The 18,094-nt window shown below is 37.2% G+C and overlaps 1 protein-coding gene across 3 annotated transcripts in view; it reads right to left on the reverse strand.

The window, feature by feature from the left end:
* The window catches only part of GATA4 (GATA binding protein 4), a 43,381-nt gene that overhangs the window by 2,333 nt on the left and 22,954 nt on the right, over positions 1-18,094 (reverse strand). For 2 of the 3 annotated variants that reach the window (XM_015818049.1, XM_015818048.1), the window contains 4 exons: positions 8,221-8,387; positions 7,272-7,397; positions 2,241-2,328; positions 1,418-1,566 (listed from right to left, as the gene is read on the reverse strand). In XM_015818049.1, coding sequence (XP_015673535.1) covers positions 1,418-1,566; positions 2,241-2,328; positions 7,272-7,397; positions 8,221-8,387 — 530 coding nt within the window. Of the gene's footprint in view, positions 1-1,417; positions 1,567-2,240; positions 2,329-7,271; positions 7,398-8,220; positions 8,402-18,094 lie in introns of all 3 variants that reach the window. The other variant, XM_029284510.1, reaches the window with a different exon arrangement.

An 18,094-nucleotide genomic window follows, 5' to 3' on the forward strand; every position in this document is an offset into this window, starting at 1 on the left:
TTTAAAATTTCAGGTATATCCTGATGCATTACTGCTGAGATAAATTCTTTTATAGAGGGTATTATTACAGTTTCTCCAATATTATAGCTTTTAGCACTTTTTGCAATTAATTGTGAAATGCGATAAGCGGCAATTAATCCATCTTCATTCGCTGCATGTTGTTTCTTAAATGATGCAACGATTGTTGAACGATTTTGAATTTTTTTATATATTTCCTGAAAATATTCAATGGGCTTGTCCTTATCATTTGGATGCTTTGTAAAAAGATGTTCTTGCAATCGACCTGGCTTCATTGCCTCATTGGATAATGTTTTATGACACAATAAACACATTGGATGTTGTTTATTTACAACAGATTCTATGAAACCCATCTTCAGATACTCTGGCAAATAGCCACAAGCGTATTTCTTTTTTTGAGACATGGACTCACAATATTTTGTTTGAAGCTGTAGGCACATGCTCACTCTCACAAATCTAACTGCGTACTGACCAGTGCGACCGCAAACAAAAGAGCCTGTGCCGTGTATCATCTGCGCATGCCTCTCGCGCATCGTGGATTAGGTTTGGGGGGGGCGCCGGCTACCAGCTCTGCTTGTCTGTTACAGCTGGGTGGTGTGGGGGGAGATGCGCGAGCTATTCTGAGACGAGGCTCTTTTGTTTGCGGTCATACTATAGCACCATTTAATTTCACTTACGTAACGTGAACTAAACTTATGCGCAGGCGATACAAATAGTATATTTTCAGAAATTTAAATTGTCACAGGGAATTTTATGAAAACCTAATGAAAATGTTTTTAAATAATGCTATGAAATTTTTTTAAAAAGTCAATTAAATTTAAAAAAAGAAAGTGCTTCAGTATCGGACAAAACCCCTACCGCCCACCATGAAAGCTGGAACGCCCACTAGTGGGCGGTAGGGACCAGGTTGACTACCACTGCTATATATGCTATCTTTTGCTTCTGGATAAAAGATGGAATATAAATCAATTAATAAAACATCTGAAGAGTTTCTTGCCCCAAGTTTAACCCCAAGAAGGCACAAGAGGGCTTTTGAAATGGCCAATACCCATTACTCTTGGATATCATGAGGATGTATATAAATCATATGGTCACAGTCTTCTCAATTAGAGAGAAATGTCTTACATCTGAAAAGATCCAGAATATGAAAAGTTACTTTAATGTTAAAGGACTCTAATTATGCAATCTTTGCTTTACAAGCTTAAAGTATGCAGGTGGGTGCAGGAGTTTTATTAATAAGCGTGCCATGGAATGCTGAAGCTTTAGCTCAATTCTGTTCTGTTAAATTCAGTACAGGATTGTTAAGAAATTAAAATAAAGAGAAAGCCATGTGTGTCTGACTTTCAATTCCTTGATAGAAAGGCAGAATACTATTCTTTTGCATAATAAAAAGCTTCACCTGAGGAATAGGGCTTGGGTGTCCATAATGAGATGAGATTCCTGGTTCTGTCTTGATGGGGCGCATTTCTTCAGCAGTAGTAGTGGTAGTTGTGCTGGTGCAGGTGGCTGAGCTAATGGCAGTGGGAAGGCTTTCATTGGTGACTGATCCTAGGGTGGGAGGTGAAAAAGAGAGAGAGATAAATTGTTGAACTATATCTGTCCTGAGACTTTAGCCAAAAATTAAAGTATTGGCTACTGTTGCTGTTGTAATAAGAGTGAACGTTAAATAAAAAAAGGCCAAATGGATCTTCATCAGGAAGGTTTTTCAGAGAAAAACACAAGAACCTTGCTGTAGCATGCCAGAATGTATTGACATTAAACTCCTAGGTAATTACATGAGTTGATGCCCAGGTACCTGCAGGATCCCCTTCTCCTATCTGAATTGGCCTATGCAATGCACTCTTGGGGAATTCACCTTAGAATTCAGGCTAGGTTCTTTCTAAGGTTCATTCAAGGTAGAATTATTCCAAAGAACACTTGATTAAATACTTGGTTCTCATCAACTTTATTTCACTTTGGATTACTTATATGTATTTGTTTATACATAGAAGTTTTGTTGATTGTTCTCTTAAATTGTCACAAAGTCTATTTTGAATTGGTGGTACCCAAGGGGAATGAATGAAAGAATGAATAGTGATGTGTTTTATTTGAAGGACCACAGAATGCTCATATTTGACTATGGTATATAATAATACTTTTTCCAACTTTGGCAGACGTTAAGCTTAAGTTGTAATTACAAATGGATCATATTAGCTAAGAAAGTTTTTTCTAATTGTACTCGCCTGCTGATGTCTTGGATTTGCTCAAGTTCTTTGGTTTACGCTTCCTGGTTTGGATCCCTTCTTTTCTCATAGCTAAAGGTCTTGGAACCTATGAAGATGCATTAGAGATCAACATTAATCCCCTAGAAAAACCTGCAATTTTTGAATGTACAAAATCCTGGGAGTAGCTCATTGTTTTCTTAACTGTGATTTGTGTTGTGCTTCCACATGTTGACACAACAAATGCAAAAAGCTTGTGTGCTGTCCNGGCCTAGGGGTATTTTAAATTGGTTTTAACTAAATTTTAGTAGAAGCGGCCTATTTAAATATTTATTTTTAATCATTTTCTTAAATTTTGTATTGTATTGTATTAGTTGTTTTTAAACTGGCTGTAAGCCGCCCTGAGTCCTCCGGGAGAAGGGCGGGGTATAAATATAATAAAATTCAAATTCAAATTCAAATTCAAAAATTCAAATTCAAAATTCAAATTCAAAAGATTTTCTTGAAGACAGTTTTCAAAAAGACAACAAATTGGCAAACTGTATTTTTATTACCTTGTAACACAGTGTTTCTCAATGCTGGCTGTGGAATTCTGGGAGTTGAAGTCCACATGCCTTAAAATTGTCAAGGTTGAGAAACACTGTTGTAACAGGCAAGTCAGATTCATAATGTGAGGTATGCAATGTACTCAATGTATTATAAAGAAGCCTCTTTCAGGCTAAAAATAGAAGTATATTTTTGATTATTGTTGTTCATGGGCTGTTTGCTATAGCTTTTAATTTTTAATGGGCTCACTGAGGCCATTGTGCTGCCAAAAACTTATAGTCCACCTTTACTGATTCAAATACAAATTTAAAACATTTTTTAAGAAGTATTTCTTTTGGAAATTGTTTTGCAGGTTGGAAAATAGTGGTTAGCATAATTTACTTCATCTATTTTTTCAGCATGCAAAAGGTGATTTCACATCTGCCAGCCCATATTGGACCAGCATGGCAGATTATGTTCCATTCCTTCCACATGCAAATACAACCTCAAAAATGGCCCTCATTCCCCGGAGGCCCTAGGGCAATTGCCCATGACAGCAGGAAAACCTGCCCAAAGGCAGAGGGTGCTAAAAAAAACCACTGGGTTAAATCAGGTTACCTTTGGACTTTGGAAATAGGAACGGTCAACATTTGAACAATAAAAATGGACACTTGACTAGAAGAACTGCTGATTGAACTCAACAATATGCATTGAGGTATTATTGGATTATGTGAAACACGATGAAAAGGCGAAAATTTAGTTGAATTTGATAGGACTGGGCATTTATTCTACACTAGAGATACAGAAAATGGATGATGTGGTGGAGTTGGTTTTTCTCATCAACCAAAAGCTAAAAGACTGTAGTAGTAGTAGTAGTGGTGGTAAAATTTGAAAGTATATCAGACAGAGTAGCCCAATGCATCATTCAGTTGAACAAACAATACAAGCTTTCAATCATCCAAGCTTATGCACCAACAATAAGCTATAATGATGATGAGGTCGAAGAATTTTATGACGATGTGACCCACCTTCAAGACAAAGAAAAATGCCAATATAAAATACTAATGGATGACTTTAATGCAAGAATAGGAAAAACAATATCTGGAGAAAAAGCAACTGATCCATATGGAAGTGGTGAACAAGATAACAGAGGTGACAGTTCAGTAGATTTTGCTGAAAGATAGGAACTTTACATCATGGAACTCCTTTTACAAGAAAAAAGCTAGCAGAAAATAACATGGAAGAGTCCATCTGGGTACATGAGTGAAATTGTCTACATCGTATCAAGTGATAAAACCATATTTTGCAATTATACTGTCACCAATTGTTTTAACATTGGAAGTGACTGTGAGAAAGAGCATATGAAAATGATATAGACATCACAAAAAACAAAAATAAAGATGATTAGCTGTTTGAAGAGAACAGCGATTTTGAGATTAATCTGTAAAATTGCTTTGCTCTATTGCAAGATTTGGAAGAGATGAACATTACGGACCAAAATGAACAAATAATCAAAAACATTCTTGAATCTGCTACATCTAGAGCACCACCAGAAAAACACTTGGTACTGTCAAAAATCTCTGATGAAACTATTGATTTAATGAAAAAAATGATAAGACAATGAAGAATACAGAAAGTTTCACTAATAAACTGGAGTATGTTGAACTTTGCAAGACCATAAGATAATGTACCCAAGAAGAAACATGTCAGTTTAACGTGAAGCTTGTGAAAAAGGCAATTGAAGAAAACAAAGGGCTTAATAGAGCAAAATGCAAGGTTATAAATACAAGAAAGAAGGTTTTTGCATTAAAACATGAAGGTGGTTCTGTACATAGAACAAGACAGAAAATGTTACAAATAATTGGAAAATTCTATTCAGAGCTATACAAAGATCAAGATCACTTAAAAGTAACAATACCCATGAAAGAAGAAATGCCAGATATCCTAGCAGAGGAAGTATCAAGTGCCATAAAATCAATGAAAAATGGCAAAGCTTCAGGAAATGACTGTGTTATGGTTGAAATGCTGAAAGCTAGCAGTCACAGTTTACATAAGATACTAGCAAAACTATAATCAAGATACCTCAGAGAAGAAAAAAATACCTGTTGCATGGGAAAATACTGAAATGATTCTTATACGCAAGAAAGAGGCCCAAGATGATTTAAAGAACTATCGCCAATTTCAGTTATCCAAAAGGTTTTCACCAAGATAATAGCAAAATAAAAATAAAAAATTCAGAACATTAAATGATGCACAGCCTTTAAAAGAGCAGGCAGAGCAGGCAGGTTTAGAAGTGGCTACAGCATAACAGATCACATCCACGTTGTTCAGCAAGTTATTGAAAGGCACAATGATTACACCATGCCTCTGTGCATGACTTTCATTGACTATGAAAAGGCATTTGACTCAGTATTCCAGCAAGCAATAATTAATGCATTGCTCAAACAAGGCATAGAATAGACACTGTTTACATAAACTTACTTCAATCAATATATGGAAAAAGCAATGGTGACAGTTTGCCTTAATGATCTTTAAGTGGAAATCAACATAGAACAAGGTGTACAACAAGGTGATACGATATCACCTATCATTTTCTCAGCCTGTCTTGAAAAAGTATTTCACAAACTAGACTGGGCAAAAGATGGAATAAAAATAAAATGGTGCCTATTTAAATCACTTAAGATTTGCAGATGATGTTCTCTTCTCACAAGACCTGGAAGAGCTATAAAGATACATACAAGAACTGCACAAAGTAGGAGAATAATTTGGCTTAAAAATAAACCTGAAAAAGAACCAGGTTATGTTTAATAAATTCACCAAAGAAAGAAAAAAATATATATCTGGAGAATAACTAGACCACTACATATACCTTGGCCAATGGATCTCAATGGAAAGTGATACAATAAAGGAAATTGAACAGCTTGTTAAATGTGGTTGGCAGGCATTCAGCAAGCTAAGTGTAATTTTCAGGAACACCCCCCCCCCTATGCCTGAAGTGAAAAGTTTTCAATCAGTGTGTGCTACCTTGTTCCCCCGAAAATAAGCCTGGGTCTTATATTTATTTTTGGTCCAAAAGACCGATTAGGGCTTATTTTTGCGGTGTCTTATTTTGCAGGTGGAGGCAGAGGTGCGGGGGGGAGCCGGGGCCATTGCGGGTGGGGTGGCAGATAGCAGGCTCGCTGGAGGACCAGGATGGAAGGTGGGGCCGAGCACAGAAACTACGGAATTTTGCATTGTATAAAACGAGGTAGAAGATACTGTTACCGCACCAAAGCCATTTGGTCCGAGGTGACCAGTGAATGTGGTTTCAGTTTTTACACTGTCCCTTGACTAGAAAGGGTCTAATTCAGGGATCTACCTCATTTGTACCATGCAAAACTCCGTAGTTCCTGTCCCTCCCTCTCAGCCCCGCCCAGGCTCCCTCACGTTCCATGCAAGCGATGTCAAGCTGCCCACATTCAGCCCCCCACAATTCTAGGGCTTATTTTGGGGATAGGGCTTATGTTAGGCCCAGCCTCAAAAATCAAGCTAGGACTTATTTTAGAAGTAGGCCTTATTTTCGGGGAAATACAGTAGCTGCTCTAACATATGCCAGTGAAACATGGACACTAACTCACAATCGATACAAAAGCTATGTGTGGCGTAAAGAGCAATGGAAAGATACATGCTCAGCATTAGAAGACAAGATAGAAAGACCCACACATGGATTAGAGAACAAACGAAAGTATATAATATCAAGAGAGTAAAAGAACTAAAATGGAAATGGGCTGGTCACATAGCAAGAAAAACTGATGGCAGGAGGACCAAGGCCATCATAGATTGGATCCCACTTGATAAAAAGCATCCATGAAAGAGATCTAAAACAAGATGGTTCAACGACATCAGCAAGTACAGCAGGCCCAATTGGCAAATGAAAGCTCGAGACCATGTTTGTTGGAAATATGTGGAAGAGGCCTTCATCTTGCCGTGGATAGACAGTGGCTAAAATGATGATGATGATGGTGATGATGATGATGATGATGATGGCAAAAGCTGTTTTCAGTTTCTATTGTTTCCTATAGCAGAACTTAACATTCTTGTTGTTCTTTTGGAAAATGAGAACTTTCAGAGTATTCAACAACCAAATCAAAATACTCTGTCTGAATGAAGAGTCCTAGAAGGACTGCTTTGCGCACATCTCCACTGAAGACCAAATTCAGCCTTCCCCAAAAACACCCTCCAGATTTATGAGTGCAACACCTATAAACCCCCAATTGGATTTTTTTCACCATTTTCCTCTTCTGCCCTCCCATCTTTGGCTTCAAAGTAATGCCCAGAAGGGGCAGTTTCTCTGCACTCTTTATTAAAGGAAGCCATACACAGGGAGAAATAGCCTGATGCCACCTGCTTGATCTATTTCTTACAAAGCAGTCTTCCCAAACTGGTGCCCTCCAGATGTTTTTTGTATTCTCAGAATTCCCATCCAGTGTGATTTTCAAACTGGGGAAAGCTGCCATAGATAGGTTATGCTTTGTTTTCGCCTCTCACCCCATGGAGCTTCATGTATAAACCACAAGCATTGCAGACTGGCTCTCCTTCGGCGTTCCGGCGCCACAGTGTGGTTGTAGAAGTATGGCAGTTTGCACATGACAGTCCAATCCGACGGGAGGCTGACTGTGTGAGAACAAGAGTTCAAAGCAAGAATAACTGATTAATTCACTAGTGGTCTTATCTATCAATCTTTTTTTTTACTAATTATCATTACTTGCTATAAAATACACCAAAACAACTAGACACAGAAACATTTTTCCCCATGCTATCACTTTGCTAAATACTTAATTCCCACAGCACTGACTACAAAAAGGCGTTTGACTCAGTATTCCAGCAAGCAATAATTAATGCATTGCTCAACCAACCGTGTAGACACTGCTTACATAAACTTACTACAATCAATATATGAAAAAATAATGGTGACAGTTTGCCTTAATGATCTTTAAGTGGAAATCAACATAGAACAAGGTGTACAACAAGGCGATACAATATCACCTATCCTTTTCTCAGCCTGCCTTGAAGAAGTAATTTACAAACTAAACTGGGCAAAAGATGGAATAAAAATTAATGGTGCCTATTTAAATCACTTAAGATTTGTCTTATACCTAAGGGTATTTACCCATGTAGTGGGGCTGTATTGCTATTATCCTTCTCATCTTTCCTATTACCTTCTCCTATGGTATCTTATAATTTATTATTGTATCTTATTATTTATGATTTATCATTTTGTTGTTTCTATGTACACTGAGAGCTTATGCAATTGAGACAAATTTCTTGTGTCGGAGGAGAAGCTTCAGAGCCATATCAAAACTATAATATACAACCTTATAAATGTTGCAATTCTGTCTAATTTGCTTTTTACAGGTCAAGATTAATAGTGGACAGGTGGGACTGAATCACAAAGGAGATTCTCACAGCCTGTGAGGGTGTACATCACATTCCTTACCAGCCTCCTCTGGGGCTTGATCAGTGGCCGGTTAATGCCATTCATCTTGTGGTAGAGTCCACATGCATTACAAAGATAGTGGCCGGTGCCATCTCTTCGCCACAGTGGGGTGGACATAGCACCACAGTTGACACATTCCCGACCTTCGGAATAATCATCAAAAAACTCTGTAGGCACAAGGCGACAAAATGAAGTAAGTCATCAAAGGATTTTTTCATGTAGCCATTTCGCAAGTCTTTAGTAAACTTGAATACCCTTCCTTAGTCTACCAGGGTGGTGCAAAAAGCCGAAGGTTCTTACCTCCACTTTTTTATTTCAAGTATTTTTGGTTTGTCTTTCAAAGGATAAAAACCTTTCTACCACATTTCACATAAAAAGATAATACATGTCAATTTCATGAATTATTTCTACTAGGAATCTGCAAGTGGCCTACACAGGGAATAGCTTTGCACAGTTTTGTACATTTGTATGTGTTGGATAACAACTATCATTTCCAGCTAGCCTAAGCAGTAGCCATGCTGGCTATGACATTAAGAGTGTTTAAACCAAGCATGTAACAGAAACCATCAGGTTGGGGAAGGCACAAAGCAAGGCTTCACTATTACTGTAGTTCCTAAAACTGAACAGTAGATGGAGATCTTATTTCAATCTATGCCAGAACAAATGACAGACCTGTATTATTTATGCTGGTAACTTCTACAAAGAGGGAAGTCTTGGATGAATTTATTAATTATTTAAATATATGTTGTACTTAGAATGTGTAGCAGATAAACTGATCTGCTTCTCTCTCCTTATTGAAGTCTGAAAGTTGGTCAAGGGATTCACACACAACACATTAAACCTGATAAAAAACACAATTGCAGGATTCCTATAATTAAATTATGCCCAAACCTAAATAATAATAATAAAAATATACTGTATTGCTAAACACAGTAATTTGATTCAGACAACCTATTAGGACAATGACTGGATTTCCATAACAAACTGACCCACAAATACCAAATGCCCAACCTTGTTTTAGTTTAGACATTAATATATTGTATGAATCTCGACACTGGGTGATTGTAGGCTAGTTAACTCTTTCTGCACATAGCCTACATTCTTAGCTTATTGCAATAATAAAATAAAAACTCATTTAATTTTATTCTCTTTTTTTAATCTAACCTGCCTCTCCCTAGATAAGCTTGGCCCACGTTGAAAATATATGCAAGGTTAGATTTGATCATCTTCATAAGAGATACCCTGAAAACTTCCAGGGCTGTATATTAGATTGGGACATTAAAAAAAACACCCCAAAGAAATAATGAAAGACATTACTGAATTGCCAGAAGAAAATTAATGGATATTTCCATAATGTCACAAGGGTTGAACTGGTTAAAGAAAAGCTCTTGGTCTGATATGGCATTATCTCTTTTATATTTCTGAGGAAGTTGTCACTCAGACAAAACATAGCTCAGTTGCATCTGGACCAGGTTGCGGGATTTATTCACTGTTTTTTCTCTTCTCTCACCTATACTGAGACCTGTTTAATTATTTTGATGGAGGGATTTGGATGGCAGAAGTGAGAAAACTCCTAAAGAGATAAATAAAGAGATAGGCAGCTTGGTCTTGTTCTTTGATATTTTAATTCAGCAAAATCTTTAACAAAAAGGATATTTTTAAAAGAACGTCAGCATTATTGCTAGCCCAGAATTATATACTGCTCACAAAAATAAAAGGAACGCAAACCCCTTCAGTTCCATGGTAAAATGTTCCCTTTATTTTTGTGAGCAGTATATATACACACATTTATGCACATCACAATCCCATCTGGTGCAATACTTGTGGCAGAACGGAGATTTGACTCCACTGTTCCTCCTCATTTCTCATTTATGACTGTCTGTGCACATTATTCCTCCCAAATCCTGCGAGTCAGCACAGCTCATTTCCTCCAGCATAGCTATTTTAGTGCTGATATTAGAATCTGTATTTTGTTAACAACTTTATCTAAAAAGGATATTATCAAAAAATTGACTGAGCAACTTGATTCAACTAGAGCAGGAGTAGGCAACTTTAGCTCTTTTATGACTCGTGGACTTCAACTCCCAGAATTCCTGAGCCAGCCATGCTGAGGGGAAAGGGAGAGGTTTCCAAACTGAGCCATGCTGGCTCAGGAATTCTGGGAGTTGAAGTCCACAAGTCATAAAAGAGCCAAGGTTGCCTACCCCTGAACTAGAGTATGATGATTGGTCATGATTTTTTTGAATTGACCACAGTGGCTGAGTTCAGAGTGTTATACATCCAGTCAGTGATTGTAAATGTCCTACACCACCCACCAATAGGCATTTATTGTGTGTTTGAGGGGAAGGGGAGTCAGTACTGTGATAGATGAATGCCATTAAAAAGACATGTTGCTAAAGGAAAAGGAAGATAATTTGCATTTGGCATTAGCTGATATTGTGAAGCAAACCCCTTTTTAAAAAATATCGTTTTATAGCATCTGCACTAATTATATTTAGAGGACCTTGGGCTCTTAAAAGCAAGAATTTGTATACTGAGGAAACTGAATCTTCCACAGGTATCAGAATGATGCTCCTTGGATAAGGCTATTAACCTTGCGAAGAGAAAAAAGAAACAATATAGAAGTCTGAATTTTCCCTCAGAAGGTCTAGTAGAAGTTTGGAGGATTTCAGAAAAACTCACACATATACATCTATCCCAGGGTACCGTTGCTCTGATCAAAGTAGAGTGCCAGCCCTAGTATCTCCCAAGCAGCTGTTTCTAAATTAAGAACAATGTTGGGAACTGTGATCAAAAAATTCAGAGTACCATCTGTTATAGTTGTGGGGTTTTGTTCCGAAGGAAGAAGAACCATAGGAGATAGGTAGCTCTTCGCCTCCAAATATAGCTTGCATAATTGTAAACAAAGCAAATATTGTGAAGGTGCTGTAATCCTCCTCCCTGTTCCATAGATAATGAAATGTGGAATGTCTCACTGCTAAGAAGGACAAAATGTAACTGCACTTTAAATAATACCAACTGAAATTGGTTCAGATTCTCTCTCTCTCTCTCTCTCTCTCTCTCTCTCTCTCTCTCTCTCTCTCTCTCTCTCTCTCTCTCTCCACACACACACACACACACAGAGAGAGAGAGAGACAGAGAGACAAAGAGAGAGAGAGACAGAGAGAGCACAAAGTCCATAATTTGTCTTTTAATTAGGAGCAGAGATTATAAAACACAAATAATTTATATATGAAATAGTGAAAGAGAAGTATCCCAACTAAAAATTGGAGGAGGCAGAGAAGAACAAGGGGGGGGGGGGTGGAGAGGCATCCTTGCAGTCTGCGTTATCCTGAATTTATATGTGGTACACACTGGGGCTGCCTGGGATTTATCATGTAGGAACAGAGGGCTGTTTGTGCTGAATGTTGGAATATTGAGACAGAATATACATAACGTCCAGGCCTGGGTAGATAAGCAATATATTTTTTTGGAAGACCTTGACTGTGCCAGACAGAAGCTGGAAAGCTTAGAAAAACTGCCTGGAGGCTTTTTGAGAAACAACATTTGGTTTGGAGAGTCTCTAACTTTTTATCTTCTGTGTGTGTTGGAATAAGCTAATTTTGCATTACTTCAGTAATGATTTGGAAGAATGCCTTTGGACCTTGAAAGAGTACCTCATCTCTTTAATATTTACTAAACACACATTGTTTTTGGCATATATCTGGTTAAAGATGCAGCTGCTTTAAGGAGACAACTTATTAAAATAACTCATAAAATAGCTTTGCCTTTTTTCAGCTTAATTGGTTTTAAAATAGGAAGATGCTTTGTTTATATGAGGTTCAAATAAGTATTTCTACAGCATACCAAAAACATGCACAGCCATGCTGGACACATATTGTATTGTACGGTAATTGTTGATTTTCTATTAGTTTTACATACTAAAGGTTTTTTAGCAGTTTTACTTTGAGTGTGCAGCATTTTCAAACTTCATGCAAACCTGTACTTGAAGGTGTTGGGGGAGGCACACCCCAAATAATGATCTTGGCCAAGAAAGAGATTAAATTTGATTTAATTCACATTTAATTAAAATTAGTTTCAACACATTTCATATGGTCATTTCACAAGATTCTAATCATTTTCCATATATCTCACATTAAAAATAGCAATTTAGAGGGAATTTTTGGAAGTGTTCTTAGAACCATTCCCAACACTTTGTGAGAGACAGATTGTACTTTTTGGCAATACCATGATGATGCATTTCTATTGTGCTTTGTACTTTCACAAAGAAGGGCTGTATAAAGAACATATTCAATGGAGGATCAATTATGACTGGTACAGTAGCAGTTTTCAAATATTATCAGCTTCTGCAGCTCATATTTAAGAATTATACTCTAGATGTTATAATTATGTGAGATCATTTTGTAGAAACTTTATATAAACATGTACGCATGGAAAAGAAAAATGTAAATTATAGTATTGTCATAGTATCAAATAACTATTAAGTCCAACTGAAATTAGTTCTATAATAGGGGTATGTCCTAAATCTAGAAAACGTTACTATAGGTGAGCCATAAAAGAGATATTTGCAGGCTTTATGTTATATTCTCTTGCTGTACAAGATTTCCCAACTCTTGTAGAAACTGTTGTAAACCCTTGTTCATGCATAGTTATGATTCTTGTTGAAATTTACATTCTGAAGGTTGTCAGTAAAGCTTCAGTCATATTTTCATTTTAATAAAATTTAGCAGTAGCAGAAACAAGCCTGAACAAGTACGTTAAAATGGTCCTCTGATAATGTGATGCTCTTCAACCTTCAGCAGTGAATTGCAATCCAAGAGAGTGAGATGGAAGAAGATGGATAGAGATAGAGAGCCATGGAGATGGCTTTGAAGGGAATACTCAGAAGCCAGTTACAGAAACAATGGCATTCCTTAAAGCCCCAGAAAGAAGATAATATTAGGAAAAGGCTCAAACTGGTTCTTCCCCGAGTCAAACCAAGGATAGGTAAAACAGAAGCTAACTTGCAAGACACTCGTACTGTAGCCTATCTCAATGAAGTAGAGTTCCAGTCTTACTATGGAGTCATCTTCATGATCTGGCCTACCTTTTGAGCTGACATATGCATAATACATAAATACAAACATATAATAAAATTCCAGATTAAAGTAACAAGAAAATGGGTTGTAAAAATTCTGTATCATAAAAAGTTGGGCATTTTCTTTAGTCTGGGAAAGACATCTGCCTAATCCCCTAGAGAATTACTTTCATTTGGGATAGATTACTTTGGTCTGCATGGGCTATTAATTTAGTTCACTATAATAGTGTTCCCTATTTCTCTTCTCTCATACACCATCATTTTTAAGCGAACATACTAATTTTGCACTAAGGACTTTTCTGTTCTACCTGATTCTGAGCAACATACCTGAAGAGTTCTCTCATTCCAAGAGCTGCCCACCCTATTAGTTTTGTATCAATTATATCACCATTTTTCTCTAGATGTTCAAAATAGTTTACATGAGAACTTCCCTGTTATCCTCACAAATCTGTAACCTCAGTTGGGTGACAGACTGGCCCACAATCATCTCAGGAATTTCCAAGGCAGAGAGTGGACCATTTAGTCCAACACTTTAACCTCTTTGTTACATTGGCTTTCACCAGTGTGTAGGACCCAAACACATTAAGATATAATACCTGGTGGTACTATCAGGGTCACATGCTATGAGATACTTCTTGCATAAGGTGGATTCATCCCAAGAGAGTTTCCAACATTTTTTTAACAGTTTTGCCCAGCACCTCTCCTTTTGGAATAGTTTGTGGACAATGAGGTATTGCAGCACAGAATCCTGAATACAGATTGTTCAATTCAGGCAGCAGCTGCAGTGGTTAACACATCAGACTTGGACCAAAAAAAAAGATCCAAGCCCCATTTGATTATGAAGTGTCCTGGGGCATTTGAGGACAGTAATTCTAGCACAGCAAGAACATAAAAGGAGGGACAGGGGGATAAAATGAAGGAAGACCTTCATGAATGCTGCTTTGAGCTCTTAGTAAATAGAATACAAATGTGATAAATAATAAAACTCTTAAAGGAATGGATGTTGAGAAGTTGCTAAACTATTGCCCATCTTACTGTGGAGCACAACTGCTGAAAGCATCTTGATTTACAGCTTTCTGCCTCCAGCAGCAGCTGCTCTATATTCTGCCATTATGAGGCCTTTTGACACCGATTCTTTCCTGTGGGCATCTCAGCAATTTGGAAAGGAAATAGTTATTAAGGCAGCAAAAGGCCTCAGCGGCTCCTGCCTGGAGTCAGAACAATAGGTCAGCAAGCCACTACATCCCATTCAGGAAAGATTTATGTATTTCTGATAATGCTTTTGAAAAATTCCTTTTGTCCACTTCAAGAGATATTTATATTCACTCCAAACATATATGGTAGTTTAGGCTGTCAATCTTGTTCGACATAGGATCTTGCCTTATATGAAATCTGGCCCTTGGAACATCAGTGTCAGATCTGCTGGAGCTAACTGAACTAACCTACTGTAGTTATACAGTAGGAGTATGCAACTTCTGTTGACTGAACAACCACACTAGATTTTAAATAGAGTGGACCAAGGACTAATTACACTTCTGCTCTTAAGGATTTCCCAGTCCTATCTGGAGTACTTAGAGACTTAACTCAAGAATACTTCTGTGTGCATAATTATGTTTCTTCCAGAAAAACTTCAGACATGCTTTCATTTTAATAGAAGCTTAAATAGAAACAGTCCTGAATCTTCTGAACATAAACAAGTTCTTTCTACAATACAATGCCCTTGAACTCTCAGCATAAGATTTGCAATCCAAAAGACTGAGGACAATGAATGTACAGTAAAACACACAATAAAATTACAGATTAAAACAAGTGGCAAAAATCCTGCACCACAAGAGGTAAATCCAGTAATTAATTGTCATTGACTGAATGGACGGCCATAGAAATTAAATGACTGACTGACTGACTGACTGACTGACACAAATTAAAATGTCTAGCTATAGTTGCTGGTTTTGTATGTTGCTGGGCATCCCAGTCACAAGGGTTAGAAGAATTTGCTTTTCAAAATAAGCTACCTGTGTTTCCTTGAAAATAAGACTGGATCTTATATTAGAGCTTATTTTCAGGGAAACACAGTAGTAAATGTGTCCGTCTGGTTGACGATCTTAACTGGGGATTATTTTTGGGATAGGGCTTATATTACGAGCATCCTGAAAAATCATGCTAGGGCTTATTTTCTGGTTGGGTCTCATTTTTGAGGAAACATGGTATATTTATCACAATCAAAAAAGTACTAGCAATTTTATCATAACTGCTGAAAGAAATACACACAGAGAGAAATGTGTGTATTCTGGAAAAAAACTGAAAACAAAAATCCCCTTCCCTACCATTATGCTTTTAAATCTGATGTAACACATTGTGTACACTTACAATAACCCAATTATCTCAGTCCAGCCTGCCTCTCAGGATTGTTTGGTAAAATGAGAAATCATTCCAAGTATTGGGATCTCCAGAGCACAAACACAGAAAAGAGAAATGTAAGAAACTGGATTTAGTTTATATTGTTCTTTGAGGTGATGTAGTGGTTCAATTCTTCACTTTTGGAAAATTTATTAGGTTATAAATCATCAAATGATAAATTGTAGGTAGTCTTTTAAACAGTAGCTCCTTCTCATTTATCTAGAGTAACTCCAAATATATTCAGTCAGTGTTACCCCTAGATAGAAATGCCTAACTTTGCATTGTTAAAACAGAAGGCTTCTACGTGTTGCAATTCTGAAGTCAATTCTATCCAGTTCATTGAGGCTTATTCCTTGATGATCATGGCTTGGACATCTTAAGCTTGCTCAAATAAATACAACAATAATACCCAATGCCTGTATTGTGGCAAAATCATCATACAAATTCTCATTAAGATAGCTTAAAGCAGACATATCAAACTCGCGACGTCATGTGACGTCGCGCAACGTATCGGGAAAGTTTTGCCATTGCCGGCAATGGGGTGGGCGCGGCTTCCGCATGATGCATCTGGCCCGCGGGCCGGCAGTTTGACACCCCTGGCTTAAAGGGTTAACATCACTCAATAGTGATTGTGATTAGAGGTTTCCCTGTTGTGAGGAAATGGAAAATTCTTGAGGGTGGAATAGAATAAATTGAGTATCTTGCAAAAAAAAAAAAATCAGGAGCAGGCCATACTGTTATAGCATTTTCTAGTACATCCAGGTATTGCTCATTATTATTTCCTAAGCAGCAAAAAAATACCCTCTTTCATGTACCACGTAAAACCAAATTATATTTGTAAATAGAACTCCACTGACCAGCCAACAAAGTAGGATAAGAAGCTGCCCTCTGCTACCCAGTCAAGATATGTTTGGCATAACCTGCCAGTTCCATCAGCTTTCCATCTTGCTTTCCTTTTATCATCCCAGCTCCTTTCATCTTCATTCTGCAGCTTGCCAGATGGCAATGGGTTCTCAGTCATCCTGTCCTAGTGCTCTGTTTACAGGCAGAGGGAAATTTAATATCAACATTCCTAGAGTTTGCAAAGCAGCTTGTCAGATTGCTGCAGCACCTCTGCAAAGGCAAATCTGTGTGCTGGGCAGGCACTTAGAGGCTCTAAACAAAACTCAAGAGAAAGCCTCTTTCCTCCCCCTGCCCTTCACCTGCTGAGCAGAGGTTTCCTGAAACAATTTGTTATGATAAGAGATGGCTTTGATAAATCAGTGTACCACACTGAAACTGATCATGTGAAATTCTACAAAGATGAATGAGGAGCATCTTCCATGGGAAAGGAAAGGACAACTCTATTAATGCAAGGAGGAAATCTGAGTCATTCAATGTTGCCATACCTAAAGTTTCTTTCCCTCTTGCTTCTACTTCAGCTAAAAAGGCAATTATTAATTGTCATTTAATAATGACAATTATTAATTGTAAATACGTCTACAATTTAACATGTATACATTCTTTTCATGACCTGTTTTCCTGTTACCTTCTGGGAGGAGGCTTCGTGGTATCCGAAGCAGAACATCCAGATTCAGTCATAGTTTTGTTCCATACAGCATTAACCTTGTGAACAATCAAGTTTCCTCTTTCTGCTATGTATTCAAAATGGACAGTGATTTATATATACATATATATATATATACATACATACATTATATATTATATATTATATATATATATATGTAGGTCTTTGGTTATTCGGGTTTTCTCCCACGTAAAATTGGAAGTGTCTTGGCGACGTTTCGACGAAGTCCCATTCGTCATCTTCAGGCTGGTGTTTTCAGCTTCGTGCTTCTACATACAAACACCCGCGAAAACCTCAGAAAACACACACACATATATATACACACACATACATATACATACACACACACACACATACATATATGTGTATGTATATATGTATGGATGTAGGTATATATGTATGTAAGTAAATAGCATGTGAATATGTGTGTTATGTATGTGTATGAATGGATATATATTTTCTTTTGAGACCAGGCAACAGAATTTCATTTTTAATGTATGCCAGTGTGCTCACAGTAAAAAAATGACAATAAAGTTTATCTTAATCTTAATTTCTTAATCATAAAGACATGGGAATGATTTTCTCTGGAGCAGCACCCAGATTCTGCAACTTCCTCCTATAGCAACTGATCAAATTTCTCTTCTATTTAACAGTGCAACATTTAGATAGAAAAATATCACCCTTAAAACAGGATATAATTGCATTTAATACAAAATAGGATCCTGTGTAAATTTTATAAATTATATTATATAGGCAAGAAAAACCAAATGTACAGGTATAGTTTAGGAAGTACCTTGCTCAATAGTAGTAATTGTGAGTGGACAATCACTTAA

Source organism: Protobothrops mucrosquamatus, unplaced genomic scaffold (assembly GCF_001527695.2).
Source record: "Protobothrops mucrosquamatus isolate PMUCROS unplaced genomic scaffold, P.Mucros_1.0 scaffold669, whole genome shotgun sequence".
NCBI classification, from domain to species: Eukaryota; Metazoa; Chordata; class Lepidosauria; order Squamata; family Viperidae; genus Protobothrops; species Protobothrops mucrosquamatus.